Source organism: Camelus ferus, chromosome 6, assembly GCF_009834535.1.
Source record: "Camelus ferus isolate YT-003-E chromosome 6, BCGSAC_Cfer_1.0, whole genome shotgun sequence".
Lineage (NCBI taxonomy): Eukaryota > Metazoa > Chordata > Mammalia > Artiodactyla > Camelidae > Camelus > Camelus ferus.
The window spans coordinates 65,479,950-65,498,417 of record NC_045701.1 but is presented as its reverse complement, the minus strand read 5'-3'; the positions used below and the strand labels follow the sequence as shown (position 1 = coordinate 65,498,417).

Below are 18,468 nucleotides of genomic sequence, written 5' to 3'. Positions count from 1 at the left end.
TTGTTTAGGACATGGGCTATTCTAGGCTCCTTGCTCCATCAGTATCTGTTGTGGGAAGGGCTGAGGAATTCGAATCTCCAAAATAAAATGGAGAATAGACATGGGATAAGAAACAGGAAACACATCTGTTGATCCCTCAGATAATCATTTTTTAAATATAATTTTTTCCTGATTTTGGAATAATATATGTTCATGGGAGAAACTCTGAAAGATAGAGACAAATCCAAGAAAGAAAACAAAAATCAAGCCAAATCTTAATACCCAGAGGCAGCACTGTTAATGTTTTTATTCATATTCTTCCAGTTAAAAAATGTGTGTTTTTTTTTTCTTGCAGAACTGCTACATTCTGTATATACTGCCTTGTAATCTGCTTTTCCCTTTAATGATATGTTATGAACATTTTCCCGTGAGATAAGCCTTCTTCTAGCACATAATTCTAATGACTGCTTAGTCTTCCATCATACAGATGTTCCTTCAACTAATACCCTGTGGGTAAACATTTAGGTTGTGCCCCTCTTTTTTTTTTTTTTTGCTATTGTAGATAACAATTTGTACACACTGGGGAAACTAACTCAGGCTGCTTCATTGTCCTGGTCACAAGTCACTTGGTCCTTCTTCAAAAGCTATCGGCCATTTGTTGGCCAGAGAAACTGCATCGCAGTTGACTCCCTCCCCTGAAAATCCTTGCTCAAAACACAAGGATAAATAATCTACTCAAGCTTGAGCAGTCCTGAAAGTTCTCTCAATTGTGCAGAAACATTCATTAATGTAAAAAGATAGCTGTATGCAACTTATTTCTTCACAGATGTCTTATTTGAGACAAAACGGGGTCCCTTACCTGGTTCCCCATAGACCTGGTCATCTTTTTGACAGGAGAGGTGAGATCATTGTAATAGCTGGGGAAGCTTGTAATTAGCAAGGCTAAGTCAGTAAAGGCAGCGGGAAGCATGCATTCTGGACTGAATCACCCATCATTTTGAATCATCTTCCATGTTTAGTATTGTCGGTGTCGCTGTTCTGCTCCGTTAGATAGCTAGTCACGAGGGGAATAGTGCAAAGGCTCAGGCTCCCAGCACGACAAGGAGTTTACCCAAACACTGGGTTTGGCCTAGTCAGAGGAGAGCACTGAGCAAACTCCCAGCTGAGAATCTGGGGCAAAATCTAGGTCACTGGTTCCCAGTTCAACCTGACTTCAGGAAACTCAAGCTGCCACATGGGGGTGTGCCTAGACACCTCCAGTTTCCATAGTGCTGGGACTTCAGCCCAGAGGAAGCCAGAGAGGACGTCTCCGAGGTGGAGGGGTACGTGCTGCACACCTAGAAGGCTGGGTCAGTGGGGGGCAGATCAGTGGTCACCTCCTGTGCCTTTGCCCCCTTCCCATCTCAGCAGCCCTGCCCACATCTTCAGCACCGGCCATTAAATGATGAGATCTCGAAGGAAGAAATTCTCGTTTCAGGGCAAAGTCTAAGACCCTCTTGCCAATCCTCTGAGGCCCTGAGGCTTCCAAAAGAGGCCTGTAGAGGAAGACTTCACGGAGAGGAAGAGTTAAAGGGAAGTGTCATGGGAATGCATATGGTGGCTAAAATGTGCAAAGTAGGAGAAATTAAAAATAGGTGGGGAAGAACACTGACGCGTGCATGCACCGCACACGCGTGCACAAGCACACTCACTCACAGTTCACTGGGGTTTCTGGGAGAGGAAATTGTAGTCTCCAGTGCGTATAAAAACCCTGGAGTCAGCTCTTTAAAGAGAGTGGGGGTGGGGGGCTGGGCAGATCACAAGATCCCCCTTAGGCAAACATGTTCGTCCTACCTCCAAGGGCCCTCCTTCCCTCTCAGCTGCTCGCCTGTGTCACCAGACATCCCTGCCCAGTCTGACAGTCCCACGTCCACAAACAAAGCACCCCAGGGAGCCTTTCCTTTCCCAAGCTGCTCAGGGGTCTTCTGGGGGTTGGGAAGGATTCTTTCTGGGCCGTTCCAGCCCAGGCTGATGAGCTCAGCTGTCTCCTCTTCTAGGAAAACAGGCAGGGCTTCTGGGAAAGATTTACTGCAACAGAACATGGCTATCTTCCACCACCTCCCCTGGTTACCCCCGTCTTTCTTCCACGCTGGAGACTGATGTTGGGGAAGTTTAGGAAGTTTATAGCGAGGGGGCTGGGAACAGATCAATATTCCCATCCTGGGTGATGGCGATGTGTGCAACGGCAGTGGGAGCCTCTCTTCACGTCCATAATTGGACAGTAGTGGGGCCATTCTCAACCAGCCCAGAGAAGTCCCCCACTTCCAACCAGCCCTGGTGCCAGGCAGCTGCATCTTGGCTTCTTGTAACTGAGGAGGAGGAGCCCAATGCCCATTTGCCAGCCTGTTACACTAAGGACATGAATTTCCTCCCTGTCTCATCAGATCTTATCTCTTTTCCTCATTGAAGCCCACAAGGACGGGCCCTGTTTGGTCTCTTCTACAGTTTCCTTCTCTCTACCACTGAGACGACTTGGCCCCGACCTGCAGTCTCTGCTCTTCAGGCCCTACTGCAGGCAGAATAAAATGGACCTGGTTCTGTCTGTCCTGCTGCTGCTCCTCAGTCTGACAACAGGTTCTGTCTTGGTCCTGTGCTTGGGTTCCTGCTTGGGAGACCTCCTGGTGTGCCCATCTCTCTGGGATACCTTAGGAGGCCCTATTTTCATCATTCCCCATTTCAAGTTCTGGAATCCCACCCTGAGCCCATTCTGCTGGTCCTGGCCGTGGACCTTGTTGATACCCAGAGGATAAGATCGATGTCTGATTCAACCCTGGGTCCCACATGGAGCCACTAGTGCAGTGCCTAACGCACAAGAGGTGTTTGATTTACATTTGCCAAAGGAAATCAATGTCAAAATGCTCGGTGCCTCAGTTTCCTCATCTGTACAATGAGATAACAGCAAATAGAATGTTGTGAATCGATGTCAGGCACTTTGAACAGTATCTAGCACATGGCAAATCCACATGAAAAATTACATAATACTTGTACCCCATAGATCCTCACAGAATTAAATGAGATAAATATATGCTAAGTGTCTAGCACAGAGGAAGATTTCCCTGAACGAGAGCCAAAAAATCATTAGTTTTACTACTGTGATTATTTGAAAATTGGGATACATATGTTTAAAGCATTTGGGGCCACTCAGTCCTCTTCTTGTGACAGAGTCCTCCCTTTGAATTCAAGGAGGACCTGCTTCCTCCTCCCTCCCTTCCCTTGAACACACACACACCCCTCCCCCCTCCACTGCACCTCTGCCCTCACATTTATGGTGCAGTTTAGGCCTCTGGGGTTTTGCTGTTCCCCTATCAGCCCATGAAAGCAGGGCCTCCTGAGATAGGGAGGGGGTTTGGTCCTTGAGGTCCTGGAAAATATCCACTTCCTCCCTCCTTATAAGGAGGGGATGCGACATCACAGCCATCTGGAAAGAAGGCTGGGCCAGGCCCCTCAGGGATGGGGACCTTTGGAGAACAGGGAGAGTGGGCTTCCCTTTGACCATCTGAAAGTCGCTAGCAGCCCACTCTGCCAGGCTCCGCACCGTTCTAGTTTCCAGGCTCCATTCCTACAGTGGGATCCACTAGTGACAGGAGAAAAGGGAGGTGACAGGAGAACTGTGTTGGGCACCTGGCTGGCCGATCACTTCCACCTCCCCAGGGCTCAAGACTGCAAGTCCGATGACCATTCGGGATCCGTAAAGTTCTCCCCAAGCAAAGCCAGAGCCTCACATGGTAGCAGGAACCGGGCACATCTGAGCAACGAGGGGAGAGATGCTCTTGCAGATACTTGTTGTGGGAAACCCTGGGGAGCAGCAGGATGAAACCAGCAACTGCATCTCCCCCACTCACCTCCTTGCCCCTCACATACACACAAAGGGGCAAACCCCAGGGAAGCAGAGCGTCAGAGTCACAGGGCTGTTGATGTTGAATTGATTTTAACCATCAGAAGGATTGCTGGTTGTGATGTCACCATATAGTTGTTTCTGGAGAAGTGTCCATGTTGGAGGAGGGTTCTGGAGGGACTTAGGAATAGAAAAGCCAAGGGGACGGCTCCCCTCTTCCTCTTTGTTGGTGCGTGTGTGACAAGTGAGGCATACAGAAGGGGACATTCTCAAGACTCTGCGTGGCGGCTGCCGTTCAGCATGCCCAGCTTGGTGAGCCCGGCACAGGGGACCATTGTTCTCTCGCTCGTGCTTTCCAGTCTTCTTCCAGCCTCCACTCCCCACAGTCCTCACACGTGTCACCTGTTGTTGGAACCCAAGCTCATCCCACTGTGGCTGACTTCGTCTAGCAGCCTCCCTTAATCCATTGTGGGGAAAGTGTCACAACTCAGCCTCCAGAACATGAACAGACAAGAAGCAGGGCTTTAACTTGTTTCAGTAGGCAGGAGAGAAGACAGGGCTCTGGGTACATTGCAGCTGGTGACACTAGCACAATGGAGGGAGAGGGGACAGTGGCTGCCTTGACCTCCTTAGGTGTGGCTGAGCTCAGCCACCCACCCATCGTCCCTCTGGAAAGGCCCATCATGATGAGGGTGTTGAAGATGGGACATCCTGAAGCCTCCCTGCCCCCTACTGCCATGGTCACGGTCAGCGTCAGGTCGCCCACGGTGGTCTGCAGTAGTTGGTGGTTAGCTCAGCATTAGACATACCCTGAGAGGTGAGTCTGTATCGTCAGACAGTCAGGTAGAAGGCTGCAGGGACATGGAGGAATTAAGACTGGATGGCCCTCCCAGGAAATGGGCAACCCACATAAGGCAGCAGGTCTTCCTTCAGCCGAAGACCCGACATCTCTAGGCTTGCTTTGTTCTGGGAACCAGACTCTGAGACAGTGACCCCAAGCCCTGCAGGGCAGGGGCTGGGAACACCCGCATGCCGGCAGCCAGGTGGAATTACAGGTGTCGATGTGAGGAGTGGCCAGACTGGTTTCAAGCTTGTCACCTACCCGTGGAGAACTCGTTCCATTTTTTAACAGCTGTCACCTTGGCCCCACCTGAGCCTGGGGCATGCCAGCTGGCCGGGCAGTTTGACGAGATGTGGGCTGACTGCGGTCCCAGCTCTCCCTCCATCAGGCAGCGAAACCTTCCCAGACCCACAGGTCCTGATGGACATGAGGCTCCGCGTGTCTTGCTGGAGGGACAGGCCTGAGGCTGAGGCCAGCGCTAGCTTTCAGAATCCGGATCTGGGAGGACACACTAATCAGTTGCCCTGGGGTGACCTGTGTGGGGACAAGCAGGGGATGAACATGAGGTGTGACTGGAGGCAGGGAGGGAGGCTTTGAACTGGGGCTCATTCTGAAGCAAAAAGAAATGTCAGTGCAACTTTGACAAATACATACCATGAGCACAGATTTGTGTGCATATGGAGTGAGTGTGTGAGTGTGTGTGTGTGTGAGTGTGTGTGTTTGTGTGTGTGTGTGTGACTCGAAGAGCAAAAGAAAAAGGAAAAAAAAAAAAGAAAAAAAATAGTCCTTTCTATCCCTGTAACCATTAGAAAGAAAATGAAGTCCAAACTGCGTTCAGGGCTGCTGGGACAGAGGAGAAGCGAGGATGGAAAAAACAGGCCGTAAACATGCCAGGGCTGCTTAAGCAGAAACATCTGTGGAAGTCATGAGACTCGGGGCCCGGTCAGGCTCCTAACAAACCCAGGAAGAGGAGAGTCTGTGCTGGACCAGGACGAGGCTCACCCACCCATGCGGGGCCCCCGGGACCAGCAGACATGCGGAGGAGGTACCTTCCCGAGGGCGCCGCGCAGGCCTGGCTTCCAGCAGGAGAGGAAGCCCGAGGGAGAGGGAGGAAGAGCCCGTCCCCAGGTTGGGAGGGGCCTGCGGCAGTCCTGGGGGTGGGTATGGGACAGCACGTATTTATTTCTGAGCTTTAAACTCACTGGGGTCACCTGGAGAGTCTCAGGTCTTGACTTCTGAGGCTAAAGAAAGAAAGATGAAGGGCGGGGGAGGGGAAGGGCCCGTCGCTGACCTGCACAGGAGTGGGGAGGCTGGCCTTGCAAATGGAGGCCCCTCTCTTATGTGTGATTTTCGGCCAAGGCCCCCTGTCCAAGATCCCCTGTCTAAGACCCATGTCTTCTAATGGCCCCAAGAACCGCAGCTAACGAGCATGGACCATACACCTCTCTCTGCACCACGTTCCTTATCAATATCACCTCATTTAATCCCCCAGCCATCCCATCGTCCCAGAATGGGTAGAGACCTTCATGGCATCTTCAGGGAGTTTCTTGTCTTAATATTATCATCCCAGGAGGAAACTGAGGCTTAGCAAGTTTCAGTGACTCACCCAGGTCATCAGCCAGCACATTCCAGGGAACACCCAGGGGCTGGCCTTCTTGCTTCTCCCCAAAACTAATTTGAAAAGCAACTTCAGCCAAGCACCGCTGGGAAGCAGCTCTGCAAAATGAACCATTCATGGAGACCTCAAGGTCCCAGCAGGCCCCGTTACATTAGCCCAGGAAAGTGCAGGGAACTCTAGCTACAGAACACACCAACACGGGAGACTGGGGAGTGAGTTAGTATCCCCCACCCCACCCACTTCCCCAACCACGACGGAATCCTATCTTCTCTCCAGGAAATGCAGAGAGGGTAAAAGAAATGAAATCCAGACTCTATACTACTTGCTTGTGGGAAATGGTCAGAGTGCCATTTATGAGGTTCCATTACCAAAGTCAGATGCTGTGTCTCCTCTTCCTAGAAGCCCCGCCTCTCCGCCTGGCCCTGCCTGTCCACATTCATTCAGCACCTTCCCCCACAGCTCTCCATCCTTCCCCGAGGGCACTCACCACCCTTATTTCGCTTGTGGGGTAGGTGGAGATGAAAAGCTATGGCTGTTGGCTTCAGAGTTCATGATCAGGGATCTATAAATCCGCAACCCACCCCCCACCCTTGCTGAAAACACAGACGTGAAATGGCAAACCCCACGTCCTGGGCAGCTGGCCTGGGGAAGCCGTGGATACTAATGCTCTCTGAGCAAGCAACTCTGTGCTGCTAATATTTACTGGGGTTGGCCTGCTGGTGCTTTTATGATAGACAACACCACCTCTGCTTTAAAGTGAGGAAACAAGCTCAAAGAGAGGGCTTAATTTACCTAACATCACACAGTAACTGAGGGTCAGAGCTGGAATTAGAATCCACGAGGTTGGAGATGGAAGCATTCCTCTGTTCCTTCCTGTGCTCCAGTGTGTCTCAGACTCAAATGTGCCTCCAATCACCTGACTGTTGTGTTATAACACGTTCCCTGATCCAATAGGGGCCTGAGATTCTGCCTCTGGAACCAGCTGCGGGTGATGGCCAGGCTGCAGGCCCCGGACCACACTTTGAGGAGTGAAGATCCACATCCTGCTGCCTTCCTTAACCCACACTTATCTGTGCTGTTGGGCCTGGCACTTCTCTGCCTCTTCGATGACTCTGCCACCAGAGTGGACCAGAAAACCACCCGTGCAGCCCAGTCAGCTGTGCTTAATGATTGTCAATCGTCTCACTCCTCCCTTGTTCCTTGACTGACTGTTGAAAAAACCCCCATCAGCTTCGGGTGAGAAAGGCTGGCAGGTCCTTGAGTGAGGCACAGAGTGGATGACGGTGGAGCCCAGCTGCCCCCCAGGGCCAGGATAAGACTTTGATACGACTCTGTATCTTGGCATGGGGGGGGATCTATGTAATGAAATCTCCCCCAGTTGGCCTCTCCCATGAGCTGACAGGAATTTCCTGCTCAGACCAGCAGAGGAACTCAGTTTGCTCCTCCAGGGCCAAACTTGGTGGGAAAAGGAACACCAGCACGAAGGAGGGGAGAGCTTTGTCTGAGCCCACATGCCTTGGGTTCCTGGTTCAGCTCCATTTGTAGCTGGGGAGGGCTTTCTCTGGCTTTTTAGTTTAGTTTTAGCTTTGAGTACGATCTCTAAGGAGGGCTAGGGTGACCTGCATTCCACAGAAAGGAGAGGCTGGGGCTCAGGTCTGCTTAGGAGCACAAAGACATCCCAGAAAACCCAGCCCCTGCCATCCATCCCCTGACAACTCTCTTTCAACAGACATCACCAAGGGCCTCCTGCACGGAGGTGCTGGGCTGACGCTGGCATGCGGCAGAGACCAAGATTCCCTGGCTGTGGCCCCATGGAGCTCACAGCTAAAGGGAGCCAATTTTTAAGCAGATAAGTGGAGTTCTATGCAGTAACCGCTGAAGCATCTGCAGTGCTGGGGTGACAGGCTCTGGGGGCTCATTCCCTACCCAGCCGTGCTGATCATACAGCTTGGCTCTCTCCTCCCCAAGGTGAAACTGTCACCTCTTTGGGTGAACTTGCCCACTCTCACACTGCCTTGCATTCGTGGGCCTCCCTTTCTCCCCTGGCCAGCTTCCACCTCCCCGACACTACCCTTTTAGAACCCCCTGGACACCTTGGTGAAATCCAGAGACACACACGGGCCTGTGCTTCACTGGGCATCTGGAACTTATCAGCACGGTGACTGGCAAGGTCATTCCTTGGGAACTCTGCAAATGTTTGCCTTGGTCAAGAATAAGCTGTGTGTATGTGGAGGGGAAAGGTCAGGTCAGGCAGAGAGGAGACAAGAGTCAAGGCTGGGTGTGCAAAACGGAGGAGGAACTGGAACTGGGTTGCTGCTGCAGCCTGGTTACCCCAAACTCATTACCACCTAGCCTTCAATGGTCCCGGGATCAATCACCACCCTTGGAACAGGATGATTGTGGCTCTGTCTCTCTATGCTAGCCTGAGAGAGTTAGACTGAGTTAGTCTCCCCACTAATTATCTTCTTTCCCCAAGGCTAGGAGGTGCGGGGCCGAGGGGAGGGGATTTGGAGGAAGGCTGATGGCAGCAGATTCACTATTAAAGGAAAGGCATAATGCGTTGAGGATGCTTTGCAGGGAGCGAGGGGATCTGTAGCAGATGAGCTGTTGCCTTGGTGACGCTAATTAAAAGCAGACCTCAGAGAGGTCCAAGAACCCTGTGGGCTGAGTTATCTCCCCCCTCTGCTGCTCCCCTCGCCTCCCCACCACCAGCCTCAGATCAAACTCCCCGAATATTTATAAAATCTCTACCAGAAACAGAGAAAGTCAGCCACCCAGCCAGGCGTCTGCCCACGTTCTTCCGGAGCTGCTCGGGTGACACAACGTGGCTCATTATTCTATTATACTTCCTTGCAGTGAGCAGAGCAACCAGAGAGGGGGGGAGAAGAGAAAAGTGTTTGCTCTGCCCTATTCCAGCTGCTTTTGAATTGGGGAGTTTACTTGGAGTTTAGGGGCCTTATTTTGGGCAGGTCACCATGTCCCCAGTACTCCCTGCTCTTCTGTCCCCAGTCTGTTTTTTCCTTGCACTCATCCTCTGTTAAAGCCGGGCCCCTCTACTCGGTTACTCCTTGGCTGCGCGCTCGGCCCCTTTCCCGCTGTGGCCCACTAGCCTCCCGCCTGGGGCTTCTCGTCAGCCCCTGTGAAGGTCGGAGGGGAGGCTTGCTAAGATGCTCTCTGGGCTTCCAAAGTGAAACTGTAAGGGATTATGGAATTGGCAGTCAGAGGAGCTGGCCCTCTGCCATGGTGGAGTAGGAATTGGGCTTATTCTTTTTGAATTAAAAGAGGTACAGCAGGAAATCAGAGCTGGTCTGAGAAAATCTGGGTGACCTCTGGTAACCACTTTTTTGCTGGGTGTTTATTAAAACCAATAGCAAGGAACTTGAAAAACTTAGGTCTACAGAAGGGGACTGCAGCTCTGCACTCTCTCCCGCCAGCAAACACGGGCACCATTTGCCCAGCTGAGTATATCACGTGATTGCACCTCATGACGGCCCCATCCTGTGGGTGACACGGTGTAGAGAGGCAGCAAGAGGCTGTGGGGCAAGTCCTAGGTTGGGTTAAAAGAGCTGAGTGTAATTTTAGCAGTTTCAGCTTGGGTAAGTCATGAAACCTTTCTCTTTTGGTTTCAGAAAATGAGGGTTAGACTAGATGGTCTTTAAGATCTCTTCTAGTCCTATGATTTCTGTGTAACAAGGAAAGAACACTAATGCCATATGGTGTAAGTACTACACGAATGTAATTCATGGGCCAAACGTGGAGTCCAGGTGGTAAACAATACAGGTGATACACCAGGAGAAGGATTAATGAAAGCACTGGGCATCTTTCATGGAGGTGAAATTTAAAGTGTACCTTGAAGGATGAAAGGAATGTGGACAGACATAAGGAGAAAGTTGAGTCAGGGGCAGATGAGCGGATGTTGGGAGCAGAGGAAGAGCCTGGGGGAGGAGGTGAGCTGGCCGGAGTCGAGGTAGATGTTGAGAAACACTGGGAGGTGGGGCTTGATGGAGAAGGCTGGTGTAGGCAGTGGGGGAGTAGCATGAGTGCAGGAGGGGAGGAAAGAGGCTTGCTGTAAGCAGTGTGACAGCTCTGCTTCTCGGATCCATGAACCTGCTTCAAGTGACTCCCTCCAGCACCCCAGCAGTGGGAGGTGAGAGGACGCCAGAGTCTGGACCTGGAGGTCAGGACCCTTGGCTATCAGCTCATACAGACTCAAGGAGGCTTTGGGTTCTGCTTGAGGGTTTGGACTCTTCAGAGACACGGCCTTTTGTCACCTTTCTGCCAAGGAGGCCAGCCAAATGGCACAGACTGGTGGGGATTAGAGTCAGGGAGTATGAGAGGAGGAAAACAAGGTCCCCACTGTGTCGGGAGCGTGAGACGGTGACACCTGCATGACCTTGAGGCACGAGGTATCGGGCAGACGCCCAGTCCAGGACAAGGAGGCGCCTGGGCAGACGGACGACTCTTCTAGGAAACCTCTGAGGCTCCTCCTTGTTGGCTACTGTCACTCTCACTGGGCGCTGGCCCTGGTCTAGGGACAAGAGTGGCCCTTGCTGTGGCCCATGAGTTAGGGGTCTGCATGGCTCTCCTCCAGCCACAGTCCAGCAGCCATGGGCCAAGCATCCAGCCCACATGTGCCCTGTGGCTGGATCTTGCTTCAGGTACTCAGATCTCGGGGTTCCTGCCCAATTCCCGGAGCTTAATCCCAAGGCCAGTGTGGGCTGTTAGCCTAAGTCTGTCCTGCCAACATGGGTGGACTGGCCATGCCATGGTGTACATATCTATGAGCCTGGGGGGTGGCCGAGGGGTGACTTTTGGGGGTGCGTGTGTATCTGGAGCTTGGACATGTGGCCTGAGTGACCACACACGTGCACTCAACGCTCTTCCTGGTGCCAGATGGAGCCAGGGTATGAAGCCAGCCCAGGGCCAGCTCTGCTCAGGCCACCACGTTATAGTAGGGAACACCAAGGAGTCCACACATTATAAGGGCAAACTTGGCCTTCAGGATGTCATGAAGGTGTATTTGTCAAGGTAAGAGCGAACTTACTATATTTAATAGTTTGTTAGCTTGATTTGCTACTTTCAAATATTTAGACACGTGGGAGCTGGCCTCCACTGTCTCTTGCCTGGAGCCCCCAAATGTTAGGGGGTAGGTCTACATTTTCTAACCCATTTCACAGCCTCTCCTCCAACTTACGACGCTATTAAGGGTCACCTGGTCTGGGAAGAGCGTATCCCCTCCTGGCAGGCCTGCAGGTGTCTTAGACAAACCTGCTGGGCAAACTCAATGGAACTCCTGCCTGGGCAAATCACCTCATCTCCATGCAGCCAGTTTCAGGAGGCATCGTGACACAGAGTCCAGGCCCCCAGAAGGCCCCACACTCTCCCAGGTGTGTCCTCTGGCCTCGATCGCCCATTTAGCTAGGGATCCTGTGTGGGCATGCAGGGCCTGCCTTCTAGGGAGGCCCCCGGGTGATTTTGAGAACCTGCAAAATCTCCTTGGCTCGCCTCAGTACCCGCTCCCATCATGTACTCTGCCTCCATCAGAGCCCTGAAATTTTCTCCCAGGCACCAAAGCCTCTCATTCCCTTTTGAGTCTCCTACTTGGAGCTCTCCAAGGGAAGGGGACCAAGAGATGAGAACAGAGCTAGGGAAGAACCTTGGCGCAATGGGCCTGGTTAGAAGGGACCGAGAGAGGCAAATGACCGTGATAAGGAAGCCGAGATGTCAAAGTGGGAGAAGAATGTGGCAGGCCAGCGTCAGGCACACCACGAGCGAAGTCAGCGGGAGCTGCGTGTCAGGGGCAGCAGAGGGTTGAAAACCCAGAACAAAACCATCGGGAGTGATTGAGGGGGCCCTTCAGGAGCAGCAGGGATGAAAAACAGCCCCCGGATGTAACAGTGTCTTTTCCGTGCTGGTCACTGTTCTACGTGCTTCCCACGTATTAACTCATTTTATTCCAACAAGAGTCCTCATTTGCAGATGGAAACAGATGGGCAGAGTGCTAAATATTCCCAGATCACACAGTTGGGATGAGGGAGGGATAGGGTTTTCAGCCTGGGAGACCACAGCTGGTCTGTGAGCAGGACGTGAGGATGTGGGGCAGGGTGGTGAGGGCTCCACCACATCCAGAACACTGAGGGGGCTGTGGGAGGAGAAGGGCGAATCAAAAGGGGAAATGAGAGGTCCCTAGGGGGAGCCCAGGCTCTCTGTTGTCCTGGGATAGTGGAGCCAGCAGAGGCCTCAGGGAGGGCAAGGCAAGCGGCGAATCAGTGCCTCCTGGGGTGGCACCTTCCAGAAGCCGCCTTCAGAGCTCCACGTTGGCCCTGCCAGGCCCTGTCTCTCTCTCCTGCTTCTACTCCCTGTCGCCATCTTGTCCCGGGCCACCTCCTCCTCCTCCTGGGCAAATGGTCTGAACAAGACCCTCCAAACATCCCTGTGCCCTTGACTGCAGGAGGCACATACCACAAGTATTTTCTTCCTTGCATTTTCTTTTTCATTCATTCATTCATTCATTCATAAATTGAGGCAATGTTGATTTATAACAGTATATAAAATTCACACGTACAACGTGCATTTTCTTTCCTGGCTGCTCTGACAGAGGACCGGCCAGCCCCCTTGGGAGGGAGGCCTGTGGAGAACAGGACTTGGGGCTGGGAGCTGCGTCCCACACAGCAGACCCAGCGCTAGCCAGGCTGATTTGGGCATTGCTGCTGTGTCTGGGCACTGTGCAGATAGGGTTGCCAGATAAAACAGAGAATGCCAAATGCTACTGGGATGTCAGAAAACAAGGAATGATTTTTCAGCATAAGTATATCCCCAATATTTTTATGGAACATACTTTTATACTGAAAAAATCATTCCCTGTTTATCTGAAACCCAAATTTAAATGGGTGTCCTCTATCTTCATTTGTAAAATCTGGCAATGCTACCCTGCAATACAAACCCCTAGTCTGGCTCCCAAGACTCAGTTCAAGAGAAGCCCAGGCCAGTGCTGGGCCTTTGATCTAGCGGACCTGCTGAAGTCCTGGCGCTCTCAGAATAAAAGAAATCTCTGAGCTGCCTTGGCTGATTGTCTGAGACGCTCAAGTGCTGAGTTGAGAGGTCCCTCCTCCAGCCTACTCTGGCGGGGGCCTAGATCTCTGTGGGTGGCAGCTGGAGTGAGGCAGATGGGGAACTTGGCAGTTTGGAAGCAGGTGGACTACGGTCTTGAAACAGAAGACTAGGGGCTGCTTTCTTGCTTGAGAGGTTCTGAAGTGACTTGCCTTCAGACCCTTGAGTTTCTGAGGTGAGTGAGGCCAGGTCACAAAGGGAAATTGGAGGTGGTCTCACGGGAGGGAGGCTAAGCCTGCAACGCAGATTGCTGAATATCCAATACTTCCCAAGAGCTGGGTTTGGGTGACACACAAACCTATGAGCGGTTCCTCCAGTGCATCCTCCTCTCCTTTCTCTTGTCACCCTTTGATTTGCCTTGTGTTGGAAGGCACACGTGTTGGGCGCTGTATCTAAATCCAGATCAGCTTCCCTGAACTTCCTTCTGGATTTTGGTCCTCATGACCTTGTGCCCTACTCTTTCCATCTTGGCCTCGGAAGTTCTTTATCAAGGACCTTTCCTTACAAGTTGATCTATTCTTCAAGGAGAAAGGTTATCAAAGGATATGTAGGACCTGGGGCTCAGATATTATGCTCTGTTTGTTTTTAACTAATTGTGTAGCAGGTTATGCAGGAGGTGGGCTGGTAGATTCTGAAAACACTGTGAAGCCTGCCCTGCCACGTTCTCCCTGGGGGGCGCATGGCTCTCTTCATCTTTGCTCTCTTTGCTTTCACTTCCAGTAGAAATGAGTTCTAACAGCCATCGCCACATTCTGTTGCCTGACAATGTGCCGATGACACACACTTACCAGAGCATCACAGAGGTCAGGGTGCTTTTCAGGAGATTGCCTGATGGAAATAACCCATTAGGCCAGCTGTAAGTCCCACAGAGAAGACACTGCCAACATTCCCTCAGCTTTGAACCTACCCCTGAGGACGTGTCTGACTTCATTCATTTACTCATTCATTCAGTAAATACCTATGGAGCACCTGCTACATGGAAGGCGCTATTCAAAGTGTATGTGATATAGGCTTCGGAGAAAATGGACAAAGTCCCTCCCCTTATTCTCTTTTGTGTGTGTGTGTGTGTGTGTGTGTGTGTGTGTGTGTGTATGTTAAGTGGGAGATGGCTAATAAGCCAACACAAGATGTCTGGTAACAATAGTGCTATAGAGAAAAATTAAAGCAGGGAAGTGGGGCAAAGAGTGTTCAGGAGGTGACGAGGATGTTCTTTTCTACGGGGAGGTGACAGGAGACTTTTCTGATAAAGTGATGTTTTGGAAACCTGAAATGAGGAACTAGCCATGAGGATTTAGGGGCCAAAGCATTCTAGGCAGACGGATCAGCAGGGACCAGGGTCCTGAGGTGGGACCATGCTCATCTGTTGGAGGAACAGCACAGAGGCCCGCTGTGCCCAGGGCAGAAAGAGCAAGGGGAGAAGCAGAGGAGGCAGCAGAGGAGGAGGGACCTATCAGGCAGGGCCTCGTAGGCCATGGTGAGCACACTGGCCTTTACTCTGAGTGAGGCTGGAAGGCCCTGGAGAGTTTTGAGCAGAGGTGTGACCTGATTGCTTATGTTTTAAAATAATCCCTAGCTGTAGTGTTGAGAATAGATTGAAGGGAGGCATGGGAGACTGGAAACAGAGACCAGCAGGAGTCTTTTGCAATAATCCAGGCAAGAGATGATGTTATCTTTGACTAGCAAAGCAGCAGTTGAGGTAAGAGGTTGTTGGATTCCGGGTTTATTTTGAAGAAGCTGCCGACAGGATTTCCCGATGGCTTAGATGCTGGGTGTGAAATTCCCCGAGGAGGCAAGGATGACTGAAAAAATTTTGGCCTAAAAAATTAGAAGACTGGAATTGCCCTTTATAGATGCGAGGAGACCGAGGGAGGAGCAGGCTGTGGGGATGATGAGAATCAGGACTTTGATTCTGGATATGTTAACCTGAACATGCCCAAGAGCTATATCCCAGTGGAGATGTCAAGGAGGCAGTTAGCTATGCAATTCTGGAATCTAAGGGAGAGGTCCAGGCTAGATACTCAACTTGGGAGCCATCAGCAGCTGGATGTCATATAAAGCTATGAGACAGCATGAGATCATGTAGGGAGTGAATGAAGACAGAGGAGAGACAAGATCTGAGGGTGGAGCCCTGAAGTCTGTCTCTGCAGCACTGAAGAGCCACTTGCAGAATCTGGTGGTGAGTCAGGTCACCCACGGCAAAGGGTTCTTTTCAGGTGCAAATTTTCTGAGTCAAGAAGAGGCTTGGGAGTGAGTGATGGCTCCGAGACGGGTTGCACACTGGTTCTTCTGGGCCTGGAGGGGGTATTCAGGGAGATGGGCAGATCTTGGTGTCCCTCCCATGGAGGTTCCACCTAGCAAAGCAGGCAACTAGACTTAAGGTGTACACAGTAGGAGACCCTGTGAGGGCATGAAAGGCAGACTACATGGGTAGGAGACTTGGGGTGGAGATGATCGTGTGCTGGTGACAGGCTCTGGGCCCTTGTGAACCAGAGGTGTAGACTAAGCAATGTCTACTGAAGTAGATCCCAAGACACTGGCTATGCTTGGGTGGGCGGGTGCTGTAGGGAAGGGTCCACGCAGATGAGAGGAGAGAAGACAGAGGGGAAACTTTCAATGCAGTTGCTCAGGGAGTGGGCTCTGCTGTCAGGCTGATCCGGGCCCAACTGGGGCACGTGACTGAACCAAGTTATCACCAAGGAGCTTAGTTAGCACTGTGCCTGCAAGTAACAAACCATCAATAAATGGTACCCATTAGGACGGGAACGCTCATCTGTGATTTTAGGATACCTGTCCTATATCCAGGCCTGCCCAGATACAGACAGGAGGATAGATTTCAGAAAAAGCATGGATGACACACAGTCCCTCTAGGCCTGAGTCCAGCTTCTAGAAATAGCTGTACTGAAGGTAAAACAAGGAGGAGATTTATTTCTATGACGTGGGGAGCAGCTCCCTTACTAAGAGTCATGTGTCTTGGGAAAACCTGACTCTCGGCAAGAACACATTCTAGTCTCCAGGTGCAGCAAGAAATGGAGGAAGGCATGGAGATGGTCCAAGCACAGAGCCAGAAAGGCGGGCAGAAGAACTGAACTGGCCACTCTGCTAGCGAAGAGGCTGACCTCAGCCACAGGGGACCAGGGAGGGTGCGGCCCAACATGCTCCTTTTAGAGGTGCACCCTGGGACCAGCCTCACCCTTCCATTCTGGGAGGAAATACAGGCCGAGGGCAGGGAAGGAATCACCACAGGCAGGATGGCTGGTGGGCAGAAGGGCTGAGACCAGGCCCAGGGAGGCAGAAGCTGCTGAGGGGTGAGGGATGAGGAAGGTAAGAAGAGCGAACAGTAGGAATTTGGGCTCATGGCCTGGGATTTAGAACCCTGTAGCAATGACCAGTCCGGGATTCAAGTTTCTAAATTCTTTTAAAGTAAAAATCAGAAGAACAATGAGTAGAATTACAAGAATAACAAGTTTCCATTTCACTGCGGAAACATCTGCACTAAAGGAGAGAGGATTCGCCTTTGGTTGTTCCTTCTTGAGGCTGGGCCTTCATTTTCAAAATGATTAAAATCACGGACAAGGCCATGATAAGGTCTTGGGACAAGTAGGGACCAGGGGCTTCACCTTATTATCCTGCAGAGGGGAGGAAGTTCCTTGGGTGCCCATGACCCTGGAATGTGCAAACCTGGTCCTGCCCCGCTCTCTCCCGGCCCCACGGTGTCTCCTCTTGAGTTACAGTCGTCATGGAGATCAGCTGGGCTCTCTGGCTTTTAGGCTAAAGGTCAAGGCCTGAAAAGACTTGGAATCAAACTGGAAATTCTGCTTCCCTCTCCATAACTCTCTGTCAGCTTTTAAGCTCCTTCTGTTTGCACACGTTTTGGAGAGGGCACTGGGGATCTCAACAAACCACAGACAGAATGACCCTGTTTATTCCTCCTTCATCGAGCCTTGTTTCTAAATAAAGGAAAATTGAACATTCTCTCTTGCTCTTGAAACATGTGCACCCTGGAATCTGCTGAACTGAGGCAGCGGTGAGCTCAGAAAAGAGCATGGATTCTGAATCATCAGAATCAGAGCTCAGGCCCACCTCTGACCCCCTGCTGACCTTACACAGCGCCCCTGTCCCAGATCAAAGTCCACACCAGATCTGGCCTCCAGCACAGGCAATCCAACGATAGAGTTCCGAAGATTAATACTGATCTGCTTGCTAGGTGGCAAGGTCGTCTCCTACCCTGGATGCTCTGAAGTACCGAGGACTGGGTCACTCCCTGAGGGTGTTTCCCTGCGCCCCTCAGGACTGGTCATGCCCACTGCTTTTACATCTCTCTAGAAAGTAAGACTCACGCCTCATGACCAGGTGCCATGGGGAGGATGCCAAGAGATTTGCCTTGGAACAAGGGGTCTTAAGCTTAGGCCTCCTCAATCTTCCTGTGAAGGGCTTGACATCTCATTCCCCGAAGCCTGAAGATCCACGGAGAGGTTATAGAGAAAAGGACAGAATCTATGTTCTGGAGTCTACCAGGCTGGGGGGGTGGGAGTCAATGGTCAGTTTCAACTTACCAAGACCCAAAAAGCACCCACTCTGAACCAACTGGACCCCAAAATCTGTAGGTTCTTAGCCTGGAGAATAATGCAGTCTGGTGACCCGCAGAGAACCAGGAGGCAGGGCCTTGCTGTATGAGCTTTGGGATCAGACAGACGTCAGTTCAGACTCTGGCCCAAATATTTAGAAGCTACATGAACTTGGGCAAGTCATGTAACTCCGTTCCTTCATCTTCCAGTTGGGGATTAAAAACCACATCCTCATAGCATTGCTGATTCAGGGGTTTTGACCAGATACCTCTGGCTGAGCAGCTCCCAGTAAGGAGAGGCACTGAAAGGGCTCTCCACAACGCCTGGCACAAGGCAGACACTAAGTAAATGGTATCACTTGTGATCTAAGCCCATCCCTATGGCTTCCCATTAGAGAAATAGGCATTCTTGAGAAGCTTCTTGGAAGCTAAGGTCTTTTTAGTCAGAAGACTTATTAAGGGAATCAGAAAGCCAGTCAAAG

The 18,468-nt window shown here is 51.4% G+C and overlaps 1 protein-coding gene across 11 annotated transcripts in view; it reads right to left on the bottom strand.

The window, feature by feature from the left end:
• Nucleotides 1-18,468, bottom strand: part of RAD51B (RAD51 paralog B) — a 723,675-nt gene that overhangs the window by 101,892 nt on the left and 603,315 nt on the right. For 3 of the 11 annotated variants that reach the window (XM_032482236.1, XM_032482243.1, XM_032482237.1), the window contains one exon: nucleotides 255-5,228. The exons of 7 other annotated variants lie outside the window; for them this stretch is intronic. In XM_032482236.1, the coding sequence (XP_032338127.1) occupies nucleotides 5,079-5,228 (150 nt within the window). In that variant the 3' untranslated portion in view covers nucleotides 255-5,078. Of the gene's footprint in view, nucleotides 1-254; nucleotides 5,229-18,468 lie in introns of those variants that run through there. One more of the 11 variants, XR_004320785.1, reaches the window with a different exon arrangement.